Source organism: Oncorhynchus kisutch, linkage group LG24, assembly GCF_002021735.2.
Source record: "Oncorhynchus kisutch isolate 150728-3 linkage group LG24, Okis_V2, whole genome shotgun sequence".
NCBI lineage: Eukaryota > Metazoa > Chordata > Actinopteri > Salmoniformes > Salmonidae > Oncorhynchus > Oncorhynchus kisutch.
This window is the reverse complement of record NC_034197.2, coordinates 33,175,771-33,189,204: the sequence shown is the minus strand read 5'-3', so window position 1 is coordinate 33,189,204 and position 13,434 is coordinate 33,175,771. Positions and strand designations below refer to the sequence as shown.

General features: G+C 45.0%; 1 protein-coding gene across 1 annotated transcript in view; it reads right to left on the bottom strand.

The window, feature by feature from the left end:
* Positions 1 to 1,797: 1,797 nt before the first annotated feature.
* Positions 1,798 to 13,434, bottom strand: part of LOC109880355 (voltage-dependent calcium channel subunit alpha-2/delta-3) — a 310,106-nt gene continuing 298,469 nt past the window's right edge. Inside the window, 3 exon segments of the mRNA XM_074933786.1 lie at positions 1,798 to 2,068; positions 2,890 to 2,972; positions 4,232 to 4,344. Coding sequence (XP_074789887.1) covers positions 1,976 to 2,068; positions 2,890 to 2,972; positions 4,232 to 4,344 — 289 coding nt within the window. The 3' untranslated portion in view covers positions 1,798 to 1,975.

Here is a 13,434-nt window from a genome sequence, read left to right as displayed (position 1 = left end):
CTGGGGGAGGGCTTGGGGAAGGGCTAGGGGAGGGCTAGGGGAAAGGCTAGGGGAAGGGCTAGCGGGAGGGGAGGGCTAGGGGAAGGGCTAGGGGAAAGTCTAGAGGAAGACCTAGGGGAAGGGCTATGGGGAGGGCTATGGGAAAGACTAGGGGAAGGGCTAGGGGAAGGGTGAGGGGAAAGACTATAGGAAGGGCTAGGGGGAGTGCTTTTGGGAAGGGCCAGGGGAGGGCTAGGGGGAGGGCTTTGGGGAAGGGCTAGGGGAGGGCTAGGGGACCGGCTAGGGGAAGGGCTAAAGGGAGGGCTAGGGGGAGGGCTAGTGATGGGCTATGGGAAGAGCTAGAGGGAGGACTAGGGGAATGGCTAGAGGGAGGGCTAGGGGAGGGCTAGGGGAACGGCTAGGGGAAGGGCGAGAGGGAGGGCTAGGGGAGGGCTAGGGGAAGGGCTAGGGGAATGGCTAGAGGAAAGGCTAGGGGAAGGGCTAGAGGGAGGGCTAGGGGGAGGGCTAGGGGAAGGGCCAGGAGAAGAGCTAGGGGAAGGGCTAGGGGAAGGGCTAGGGGGAGGGCTAGGGGAAGGGCTAGGGGAAGGGCTAGGGGAAGGGATAGGGGAAGGGCTAGGGGAAGGGCTAGGGAAGAGCTAGGGGAGGGCTAGGGGAACGGCTAGGGGATTGGCTAAAGGGAGGGCTAGGGGGAGGGCTAGGAGAAGGGCTAGAGGGAGGGCTAGGGGAGGGCTAGGGGAGGGCTTGGGAAGGGCTAGGGGAGGGCTAGGGGAAGGGCTAGGGGAAGATCTAGGGGAAGGGCTAGGGGAGGGCTAGGGGAAGGGCGAGGGGGAGGGCTTTGGGAACGTCTAGGGAAGAGCTAGGGGGAGGGCTAGGGGAAAGACTAGGGGAAGGGCTAGGGGGAAGACAAGGGGAAATACTAGGGGAAGGGCTAGGGGAAGGGCGAGGGGAAAGACTAGGGGAAGGGCTAGGGGGAGGGCTTTGGGGAAGGGCTAGGGGAAGGGCTTTGGGAAGAGCTAAGGGGTGGTATTTGGGGTTGGGCTAGGGGGAGGGCTAGGGGAAGGGCTAGGGCTAGGGGAAGGGCTAGGGGAGGGCTAGGGGAACGGCTAGGGGAAGAGCTAGGGGAAGGACTAGGAGAAGAGCTAGGGGAAGGGCTAGGGGAGGGCTTGGGGAAGGGCTAGGGGAGGGCTAGGGGAAGGGCTAGGGGAAGATCTAGGGGAAGGGCTAGGGGAGGGCTAGGGGAAGGGCGAGGGGGAGGGCTTTGGGAACGTCTAGGGGAAGAGCTAGGGGGAGGGCTAGGGGAAAGACTAGGGGAAGGGCTAGGGGGAAGACAAGGGGAAATACTAGGGGAAGGGCTAGGGGAAGGGCGAGGGGAAAGACTAGGGGAAGGGCTAGGGGGAGGGCTTTGGGGAAGGGCTAGGGGAAGGGCTTTGGGGAAGAGCTAAGGGGTGGTATTTGGGGTTGGGCTAGGGGGAGGGCTAGGGGAAGGGCTAGGGCTAGGGGAAGGGCTAGGGGAGGGCTAGGGGAACGGCTAGGGGAAGAGCTAGGGGAAGGACTAGGAGAAGAGCTAGGGGAAGGGCTAGGGGAGGGCTATGGGAAAGACTAGGGGAAGGGCTAGGGGAAGGGCGAGGGGAAAGACTAGGGGAAGGGCTTTTGGGAAGGGCTAGGGGAGGGCTAGGGGGAGGGCTTTGGGGAAGGGCTAGGGGAGGGCTTTGGGGAAGGGCTAGGGGGTGGTATTTGGGGAAGGGCTAGGGGGAGAGCTAGGGAAGGGCTAGGGGAAGGGCTAGGGGAAGGGCTAGGGGAAGGGCTAGGGGAAAGGCTAGGGGAAAGGCTAGGGCTAGGGGGAGGGCTAGCGGAGGGCTAGGGGTTGGGTTGTGATTTTTTTTAAATGATCTGTGGCGTAGTCAGGGATTCATTTGCATGCCGAGCCGAGCCAATCCCAGCCAAGCCTGGGATTAGGGGGCGTGGCCAGCCCTGGTCACCTAGGAAACAGCACCAGCAGCAGGCAGAGCAGTGTTGCCATTAGTGATGGGGAGAGGTTGAGAGCTCCTCCACACTCCATAGAGTTCTCCTGCAGCAAGAGAAAGAGAAAGTGAGATGGAGAGAGAGAGAAAGATAAAGAAAGAGAGAGAGAAAGAGAGAGAGAGAGAGAGAGAGAGAGAGACAGAGAGAGATAGAGAGAGAGAAAGAAAGAGAGATAGAGAGAGATAGAGTCAGAGACAGATTAATTCATGGCCCAGCAAAGGTTTAATCCATTGTTACAGTATGGTGAAGCTACGGTCAAGTTATTGCGTAGGTGTGGTGTGGTTGGGGAATGGTTATGGTTTGGTTACCTCTGGGTGGAAGGGGTGGCAGGAGGTTAGGTTGGGCTATGGTTGTGATGTGGTTGTGATGTGGTTGGGTTTGGTTACCTCTGGGTGGAAGGGGTGGCATGAGGTTAGGTTGGGCTATGGTTGTGATGTTGTTGTGATGTGGTTGGGTTTGGTTACCTCTGGGTGGAAGGGGTGGCAGGAGGTTAGGTTGTGATATGGTTGTGATGTGGTTGGGTTTGGTTACCTCTGGGTGGAAGGGGTGGCAGGAGGTTAGGTTGTGGTGTGGTTGTGATATGGTTGGGTTTGGTTACCTCTGGGTGGAAGGGGTGGCAGAAGGTTAGGTTGTGATGTGGTTGTGAAGTGGTTGGGTTTGGTTACCTCTGGGTGGAAGGGGTGGCAGAAGGTTAGGTTGTGATATGGTTGTGATGTGGTTGGGTTTGGTTACCTCTGGGTGGAAGGGGGTGGCAGAAGGTTAGGTTGTGATATGGTTGTGATGTGGTTGGGTTTGGTTACCTCTGGGTGGAAGGGGTGGCAGAAGGTTAGGTTGTGATATGGTTGTGATGTGGTTGGGTTTGGTTACCTCTGGGTGGAAGGGGTGGCAGGAGTCAGGTCGTCTCCGGTCCTTCTGGAACTTCAGTCGTTCACACTTCAGAGACTCGTTATGTGCAGCCGCAGTCAAGGAACGCATGGGAGACTTCACAGTACAGCACACTACTGGTCCACATTCAAAGCAGCGTGCCACAATATAAGGAGCACCTCACACAAGCACCCTACTTGCTACAACAATGTATCCCAGACAACATATGACAACAGATCAACGCTAAAGTGAATATTGCTTTGGATAGGAATTTCCCTTCTTTTCATTGCAATTCCATGGTTGTAACTAGGAGCTGTGTTCTTCCAGCAGGCTTGCAGCCTGGCCTCTCTATACTGTAGCTCAGCGTCTGCTATTGATCAGGCCCCCATCACTAGCACAGGCCCTTATGAAACATCACACACGAACGCACTCAGTCACACACACACACACACACACACACACACACACACACACACACACACACACACACACACACACACACACACACACACACTCCGTTGTGAAACAGTCCATCTGTTAGAGCGCCATGCATTGTTTGAAACCCTCAGCCCTCCAGCCTCAGATCTCGTACCCAAACATGCACGCGCACAGGCACACACGCACACACACACACGCACACATGCACATTCACACACACACACACACACACACACACACACACACACACACACACACACACACACACACACACACACACACACACACACACACACACACACACACACACACACACACACACACACACACACACAGCTCTTTCATCCAACTAACGGAGCAAAGGGCAAACAAACTCTCACCAAACCCGCCCGCAAATTAAAGCGATCTCTGTTTTTCCCATCGTTCCTCTCAGAGGATACAAAACAATAACTCACTGACCATAATGATGCTGACACTGGAATTCATGGGGTGAAAAAGGAGAAATAAGTTGTGTGTATCAAAATACATGAGAAGGGAATAACGTTGTTTTTCTTTTTACTGTGTGACAGCCCCTGAATAAGCAGCTGTGGAGCCAACCGAAGGGGCCGTGGGAGGTGATCACTGATCATATTGAAGTCAGACAAGCTTTAATGAAAACCCTGGAGGTTTTGCTACATTTTGCGGTTGGCTCACACACACACTCAAAAACACATTCACTCCCTGAGTTCGAGAGATGTGAAATCAATTCTACCCGTACCTCTGTACTGTGCCACTCATGCCTTACACCACATCCTCTCCCCCTGTTCCCCTGTCCACACCCCTACACATATCCACACCCCACTGTCCCCTATTTCACCCTTTACTCCACCAGTCCACCCCTTCCACCCGGTCTCTGTGATAAGGATATACATGATCTCGATGGGGTCCATGGTGATTGGAGCAGCATCAGAACAGTCACACTTGTTGTCTACCACCACCATGAAGAGATTACTGCTGGGAATCTGCTGGATCACAAATGATCTGCCAATAGGAAAACACAGAGGAAGGGAAAGGGAGAAAAAGAGAGAGAGATGGAGGAGAAATAGAGAGATAGAGGAGAAATAGAGAGATGGAGGGGAAAGAGAGAGAGATTAAAGAGAAATAGAGAGATGGAGGAGAAAGAGAGAGAGATTAAAGAGAAATAGAGAGATGGAGGAGAAAGAGATAGAGATTAAAGAGAAAGAGAGAGAGATGAAGGAGAAAGAGAGATGAAGGAGAAAGAGAGAGAGAGAGAGAGATGGAGGAGAAAGAGAGAGAGATGGAGGGGAGAGAGAGCGAGATGTACACTTCAGATTGACCATGAATATGTATTACAGTACCAGTGTAATAGGGGGACACTTTGAAAAGATTCCAATGGGCATGTGTCAAAAAATATGCCTTGTCTCGGTGTGTTGCACACACACACACACACACACACACACACACACACACACACACACACACACACACACGCACACACACACACGCACGCACACACGCACACACGCACACACGGACGCACGCACGCACGCAAAGGCAAATATACATATTCTAACCCCCCCCCACACACACGACCCATCCAAGGCCCTCACCGATGAAGTGTTGCAGAATATAAAACACTCCAAAGGAGAGAAATGGGAAGCAGACTCCAGCTCCTCGAGTTCCAGATCTTCCCATGGCTGGGTTTAACTGGCCGAGGAGACACTGTCTGATCTGGCCTCCTGGTTAGTGATTTATGTCTCAGCATAGGGTTTATGAACAGGAGAGGCCGTAAAGATGATCTCTTCTTTCTCTCTCACTCTCTCTTTGTCTTTCTCTCTGACCCCCTCTCTTTTCCACCGACTGTGATTTATGTCTCTCACTGTAATGCATTTATCACTAGTGCATCTCCTCAAAGGAGAGGAGACACGCACGCACGCTCGCCTGCACACACGCATGCACGAATACAGGATCTCCGCAAAAGAACCTTCAGAGGAAAGTAGCCTGACTAAGTATACAGCCTCTCCAGCTTAACATACCCTAGTCTAACCCAGTCCAACCCAGTTACTCTAACTCAGCCCAGACTAACCCAGTCCAACCCAGTTACCCTAACTCAGCCCAGTCTAATCCAGTCCAACCCAGTTACCCTAACTCAGCCCAGACTAACCCAGTCCAACCCAGTTTATCCTAACTCAGCCCAGTCTAACCCAGTCGAAACCAGTTACCCTAACTCAGCACAGTCTAACCCAGTCCAACCCAGTTTACCCTAACTCAGCCCAGTCTAGTTTTAGAGGCCCCCATCTTAGCTGTGCAGAGAAATGTTTGAATTTTTAAGCCAATTTCCTGCAATTCTACATGGAGCTGAGAGACATTTTTGTAGTTTGAAAGCTAATTATTTACGATTCTACACGTTATGTCGTGGAGAAAATGTAAAATTTTGCACTGTTAAAGCAAACTCCCTGCAGCTCTATGCATTTTGCTCAAACATAATAACAAAATCTATACTGCTAAATTCATTGTTTGGGGAATTTTCACTGATTGTCTAGATTTTATTTTGGTTATTGTTAGTTCTCAAAGATTATATTATGTAGCTCCATTATATTTTCTACAAACTTGACATCTTCTTTAAGTCTTTTAAGTTTACACTGAAAGTGTTTTTCCATCCCGAAAATGAATATATAAAAAAAACCAGTTTACACTGTTTGGACTAGACGACCCAAAAACACGCTGCCCAAAAGAATCCCTGTCCAGCACAGTCTATTCAAGCCCAGTCCATCCTAACCTAACTCAGCACAGTCTATTCAAGCCCAGTCCATCCTAACCTAACTCAGCACAGTCTATTCAAGCCCAGTCCATCCTAACCTAACTCAGCACAGTCTATTCAAGCCCAGTCCATCCTAACCTAACTCAGCACAGTCTATTCAAGCCCAGTCCATCCTAACCTAACTCAGCACAGTCTATTCAAGCCCAGTCCATCCTAACCTAACTCAGCACAGTCTATTCAAGCCGAGTCCATCCTAACCTAACTCAGCACAGTCTATTCAAGCCCAGTCCATCCTAACCTAACTCAGCACAGTCTATTCAAGCCCAGTCCATCCTAACCTAACTCAGCACAGTCTATTCAAGCCCAGTCCATCCTAACCTAACTCAGCACAGTCTATTCAAGCCGAGTCCATCCTAACCTAACTCAGCACAGTCTATTCAAGCCCAGTCCATCCTAACCTAACTCAGCACAGTCTATTCAAGCCCAGTCCATCCTAACCTAACTCAGCACAGTCTATTCAAGCCCAGTCCATCCTAACCTAACTCAGCACAGTCTATTCAAGCCCAGTCCATCCTAACCTAACTCAGCACAGTCTATTCAAGCCCAGTCCATCCTAACCTAACTCAGCACAGTCTATTCAAGCCCAGTCCATCCTAACCTAACTCAGCACAGTCTATTCAAGCCGAGTCCATCCTAACCTAACTCAGCACAGTCTATTCAAGCCCAGTCCATCCTAACCTAACTCAGCACAGTCTATTCAAGCCCAGTCCATCCTAACCTAACTCAGCACAGTCTATTCAAGCCGAGTCCATCCTAACCTAACTCAGCACAGTCTATTCAAGCCCAGTCCATCCTAACCTAACTCAGCACAGTCTATCCAAGCCCAGTCCAACTCAGCCCAGTCTAACTCAGCCCAGCCTAACCTATTCTAACTCAGCCCAGTGTATCAAAGAGCTCTATTTTCATGTAATCTGACCAAAGCACTGGTTCCAATCCAAGTGCCGATGCATTTACATTTGTTGGATTACATGAAACTAGAGCTCTTCGGCCAAGCACAAGTAGTGGGTTTGGTCGTCAAAATGGGAATGCATGAGCAGAAAATAATCCCATAACAACTGTAAAATATGGTGTTGGATCTTCGATGTTAAGGGGCTATTTCACTGGTCCTTGGACCCTTGTTAAGGTCAAAGGCATCACGAACTTTACCCAGTAGCAGGACGTTTTGACAAAAAACCTGCTGCCTCTGACAGGAGGCTGAAACATTAGATACATTTCTGTTTCAAAACTGTTTCAAAACTATAAGTCCTACAAACACATGCTTACCACCGTTAGAAAGGTAAGAACCTTTGGATTCCAATACAGGTGTGGGATTCAATTACAGAGCCAGAGCAACAGCATGCAAAGAAAAGCACAAAAATACATGCATATATATATATATATATATATATATATATATACAGTGCCTTCGAAAGTATTCAGACACCTTGACCTTTTCCACATTTTGTCACGTTACAGCCTTATTCTAAAATGGATTAATGAACACATCTGCCTATATAACGTACCACAGTTGACAGTGCATGTCAGAGCAAAAACCAAGCCATGAGGTGGAAGGAATTGTCCGTAGAGCTCCGAGACAGGATTGTGTCGAGGCACAGATCAGAGGAAGGGCATCAAAAAATACAGCATTGAAGGTCCCCAAGAACACATTGGCCTCCATTATTAATAAATGGAAGAAGTTTGGAACCACCAAGACTCTTCCTAGAGCTGGCAGCCCGGCCAAACTGAGCAATCGGGGAGAAGGGTCTTGGTCAGGGAGGTGCCCAAGAACCCGATGGTCACTCTGTCAGAGGTTTAGAGATCCTCTTTGGAGATGGTCGAAACTTCCAGAAGGACAACCATCTCTGCAGCACTCCACCAATCAGGCCTTTATGGTGCCCAGTGAAGGTATCTAAATACTTCCCGAATGCACTGCACTGTGTACAGGGCCTTCAGAAAGTATTCACACCCCTTGACTTTTTCCACATTTTGTTGTGTTACAGACTGAATTTAAAATGGATTAGATGTAGATGTTGTGTTACAGCCTGAATTTAAAATGGATTAGATGTAGATGTTGTGTTCCAGCCTGAATTCAAAATTGATTAAATGTAGATGTTGTGTCACTGTCCTACACAACACCCCATAATGTCCAAGTGGAATTATGTTTTTAGAAAAAAAAAAAAATAATAATGAACAGCTGAAATGTATTGAGACAATAAGTATTCAAATTTGCTTAACAACTCACATAATAAGTTGCATGGATTTTCTCTGTGTGCATAGTTTTTAACATTATTTTTGAATGACTGCCTCACCACACATTCAATTATCTGTAAGGTCCCTCTGTCGAGCAGTGAATTTCAAACACAGATTCAACATCAAAGACCAGGGAGGTTTTCCAATTCCCTCATAAAGAAGGGCACCTATTGGTAGATGGGTAAAAATAAAAAAGCAGACAGTAAGTATCCCTTTGAGAATGGTGAAGTTACTAATTCCACTTTGGATGGTGTATCAATACCTCCAGTCACTACGAAGATAAAGGTATCATTCGTAACTCAGTTGCTGGAGAGGAAGGAAACCACTCAGGGAATTCACCATGAGACAATTGATGACTTTAAAACAGTTACAGAGTTTAATGGCTGTGATAGGAGAAAACTGAGGATGGATCAACAACATTGTAGTTACTCCACAATACTAACTTAAATTACAGAGTGAAAAGAAGGAAGTCTGTATAGAATAAAAATATTCCAAAACATGCATCCTGTTTGCAATAAGGCACTAAAGTAATGCTGGAAAACATGTGGCAAAGAAATGAACTACAAATTAATACAAAGTGTTATGATTGGGGCAAATCCAATACAACACATCCCTGACCACCACTCTTCATATTTTCAAGCATGGTGGCTGCATCATGTTATCCGCAAGAACTAGGGAGTTTTTCAGGATCAAAATAAATGGAATAGAGCAATGCTGGAAAGACAGAGGATAGAGGAGCAGTTCATTCAGTCTGCTTCTCAACAGACACTAGGAGACAAATTCACCTTTCAGCAGGACAATAACCTAAAACACAAGGCCAATTATACACTGAAGTTGTTTACCATTGAATGTTCCTAAGTGGCCTAGTTAGAGTTTTGACTTAAATCAGCTTGGAAACCTATGGCAAGATTGAAAATGGCTGTCTAGCAATGATCAACCACCAGCTTGAGAGAGCTTGAAGAATTAAACACATACAAATATTGTAAAATTGTACAATCCAAGTGTGCAAAGCTTTTAGAGACTTAACCAGATCGGCAGAGATTGCAGCTGTGAGCCTAAGATGATTCTAACATGTATTGGCTCATAATTATGTAAATTAGATATTTCTATATTTAATTTTCAATAAATGTACAAACATTTCTAAACCATGTTTTCAATTTGTCATGATAGGGTTTTGTGTGTGGATGGATGAGAAAAAATAAATAATATTTAATAAATGTTGAATTCAGGCTTTAACACAACAAAATGTGGAATAAGTCAAGTCAACTTTCTGAAGGCACTGTATATATATTTTCTTTATTTTGCGGGGAGGGTTGGTTCCCAAATTGTCTCCATGTTTGGGAAAAAGACATTTGATAGTCTAGATATGAAATAAAATGTGTCACCAATGATCCTAAAACAAATACAAGTAATAAAAAAAGGTTAGGACTTTTACCTAATGGTGGCGCTCTAAACATGCTGGCGCTGAGTGATTAACTAATATGTTGTTTTTTAGTTGTTGACCAATGTTGGTTCAATCATTTGAATTCCATTTAGTTATATATTTATTGTGAGCCAAACGCTCTGTTACTCTAGACAGAAATCAAATAATTAATGACAGAAATCAAGTCAAGAACTATGTGGGACGCTGGGCTGCAGCAAATACTCAAACTAGTTTAGCTACAATGACTACAATAATCCATTGCGCCTATTCTTTCTGGCTCAGACAGAGATGGATACATTTTTACGCCTGCTACTTTATGTTAGATACACACAGACCGCATGAGAGAGGAATGTACAAACACAAGGAGAGAGAAGGATAGAGACAGTTCGTGAAAGTATGTCTTATCTACTTTGAATAACTAGTACATTATTTTGTCAGACAGCTCTGCAGCAGACTTAGGATGCCTAGCTAACTAGGATGACTACAGACAGTACAGTATTTGGAGCACAGAGAGAACGTTGTCTGGCTGGCTTGCTGCTTCTGCCTGATCAGAGATAAGATGATGACTTTAAGGAGTGAAAATAATAATTCATAAAAAATATACTAAGTCATATACACTACTGAAATATTTTATTATTTCACAGTAATTTCCTATTTCTCTATTGATGTCTACCCAATGTGGACCTTAAACAGACAATGGAATATTTTCAGTGTTTTGGCAAAACTGAATGTTTTTTAACTTCCATTAAAAAGCTCTAAAATAATTTTAATGTCATTATTGTCCCCCGCGATGAAATCGGGAAGGGGGCTGTGGATCGGTCTCCAACCGTATGTATGTTTGTATGTTCATTAGTCTCACGCAATATCTCAGACAGCACTGGGACGATTTTGACGAAACATGGGGGAATGATGCGTGTTGTCATAGAGATCCGGCATTTACAAAATGACACTGATTGGCCAAAGACAAGAGCTATAATAATTAACTGAAATTAGTAGTCACACTAAAACATGCATAAATTCCCATAGGAACACAGACATTTTAAAAGTGCAGGGCTTGTGCAAAGTGCCATGTCTTCGCGTTTTGTCTTAAAGGAATGTACATATGAGGAGATAGCTGAAGTCGTAACCTTTCACTGATGTAATCTGATCTCATGTATGGTTTCCAGTTCGTCCACTAGATCGCAGCAGAAGATCACATGGCGTGACTTGGCCACTTGAAACCAGATGCGTTTGATCTGTGCGAAAATGGCTGAAAGTATTTTCAAGCCTTATGTCATAAAATGACCGTGGCGATCGGGGCTTTTAAGTTATCCTGTAACAATGACATCGCCAGCAGTAAAAAGACAAGTGCTGTAGCTTTGGAATGATATGTCCCTTTCTATTTTCTGACTGAAATTGACTGAGTGGGTACAACTTAAGCTCCGCGGACCAGGTACCAGGTCCAAAACAACCGCTCAGAGTTTAATTAACAGGTTACAAAATCTCACATTTTTTGGAGCATACAATATAGCTTAGCATTTAAATGATTTATTTGATACAGTCATTTTGCTCATCATTTTCAAGGGTGTCAATCATTTCAGACCCCACTGTATGTGTGTACACACACTCAGTGGTGTAAAATACTGAAGTAAAAATACTTTAAAATATTAGTTAAGTAGTTTTTTGGGGTATCTGTACTTTACTTTACTATTTATATTTTTGACTACTTTTACTTCACTACATTCCTAAAGAAAATTGTGTCCTTTTCCTCCATACGTTTTCCCTGACACCCAAAAGTTCTAGTTACAATTTGAATGCTTAGCAGGACAGGAAAAAGGTTCAATTCACACTCTTATCAAGAGAACATCCCTGGTAATCCCTACAGCTTCTGATCTGGTGGATTCACTAAACACAAATGCTTCCTTTGTCTGAATGTTGGAGTGTTCCCCTGGCTGTCTGTAAATAATGTCTGAGTGTTGGAGTGTTCCCCTGGCTGTCTGTAAATAATGTCTGAGTGTTGGAGTGTTCCCCTGGCTGTCTGTAAATAATGTCTGAGTGTTGGAGTGTTCCCCTGGCTGTCAAAAACAGTCATAAAAAAGGAAATTGTGCCATCTGGTTTGCTAAATAAAAGGAATTTGATGTATAGCATTTACTTTTACTTTGTACTTTTACTCAAGTATGACAATTAAGTACTTTTTCCACCTCTGTACTTAAGTACATTTAAAACCAGAGAGTTTTAGACTTTTACACAAGTAGTATTTTACTGGGTGACTTTCACTTTTACTTGAGACATTTTATATTAAGTTTTACTCAAGTACCACAATTGAGTACTTTTCCCACCTCTGCACACACTCACACACAGAACGGTGTGCTTCTGACACACACTCACACACAGAACGGTGTGTTTCTGACACACACTCATACACAGAACAGTGAGTTTCAGACACACACAAACACACAGAACGATGTATTTCAGACACACACAAACACACAGAACGATGTATTTCTGACACACACAAACACACACAAACACACAGCGTTGGAGTCAGAGGAGAAAAGTGACATAGAAGCAATAAGTAGACCTTTCTCATGGCTCTAACCCCTTAACCATGCAGTATAAAGAATACCATGACTTCCCTATCAAATACCACTCTTGGTCATGTACCACCCGCGTGATACTGTAAACCCTATTAGCAGTGACCACTTTATAGAGGGAAAATGTACTTGCTACGACCAGTGGTGGGTGTAACGGCTTTCTTCGGGTGAAAGAGTCGGACCAAAATCCAGCGTGGTTAATTCGATACATGTTTAATATACGAATAAACACGATGAATACAAAAAACAATAAACGTACGTGAAAACCGAAACAGCCTAAACTGGTGCAATAACACAGAGACAGGAACAATCACCCACGAAATACTCAAAGAATATGGCTGCCTAAATATGGTTCCCAATCAGAGACAACGATAATCACCTGACTCTGATTGAGAACCGCCTCAGACAGCCATAGACTATGCTAGACACCCCCAAGACGAAACACACCACAATAAACCCATGTCACACCCTAGCCTGACCAAATAAATGAATATAAACACAATATATTTCGACCAGGGCGTGACAGTGGGACATGTACCCAGCTGTCATACTTGAGTAAAAGTAAAGATACCTTAATAGAAAATGACTCAAGTAAAAGTGAAAGTCACACAGTAAAAATTTTCTTGAGTAAAAGTCTAAAAGTATTTGGTTTAAAATATATTTAAGTATCAAAAGTAAAAGTAAAAGTATAAATCATTGCAAATTCCTTATATTAAGCAAACTAGACGGCACAATTTTCTTGTTTTTAAATTTACGGAAAGTCAGGGGAACATTCCAACAGTCAGACATCATTTACAAATGAAGCATTTGTGTTTAGTGAGTCCACCAGATCAGAGGCAGTAGGGATGACCAGGGATGTTCTGTTAACTGTGTGAATTTGACTATTCCCTCTAAGCATTCAAAATGTAACGAGTACTTTTCAGTGTCAAGGACAATGTATGTAGTTAAAAGTACATTATTTCCTTTAGGAATGTAGTGAAGTAAAATAAAAGTTGTCAAAAATATAAATAGTAAAATAAAGTATAGATACCCCAAAAAACTCCTTAAGTGGTACTTTAAAGTA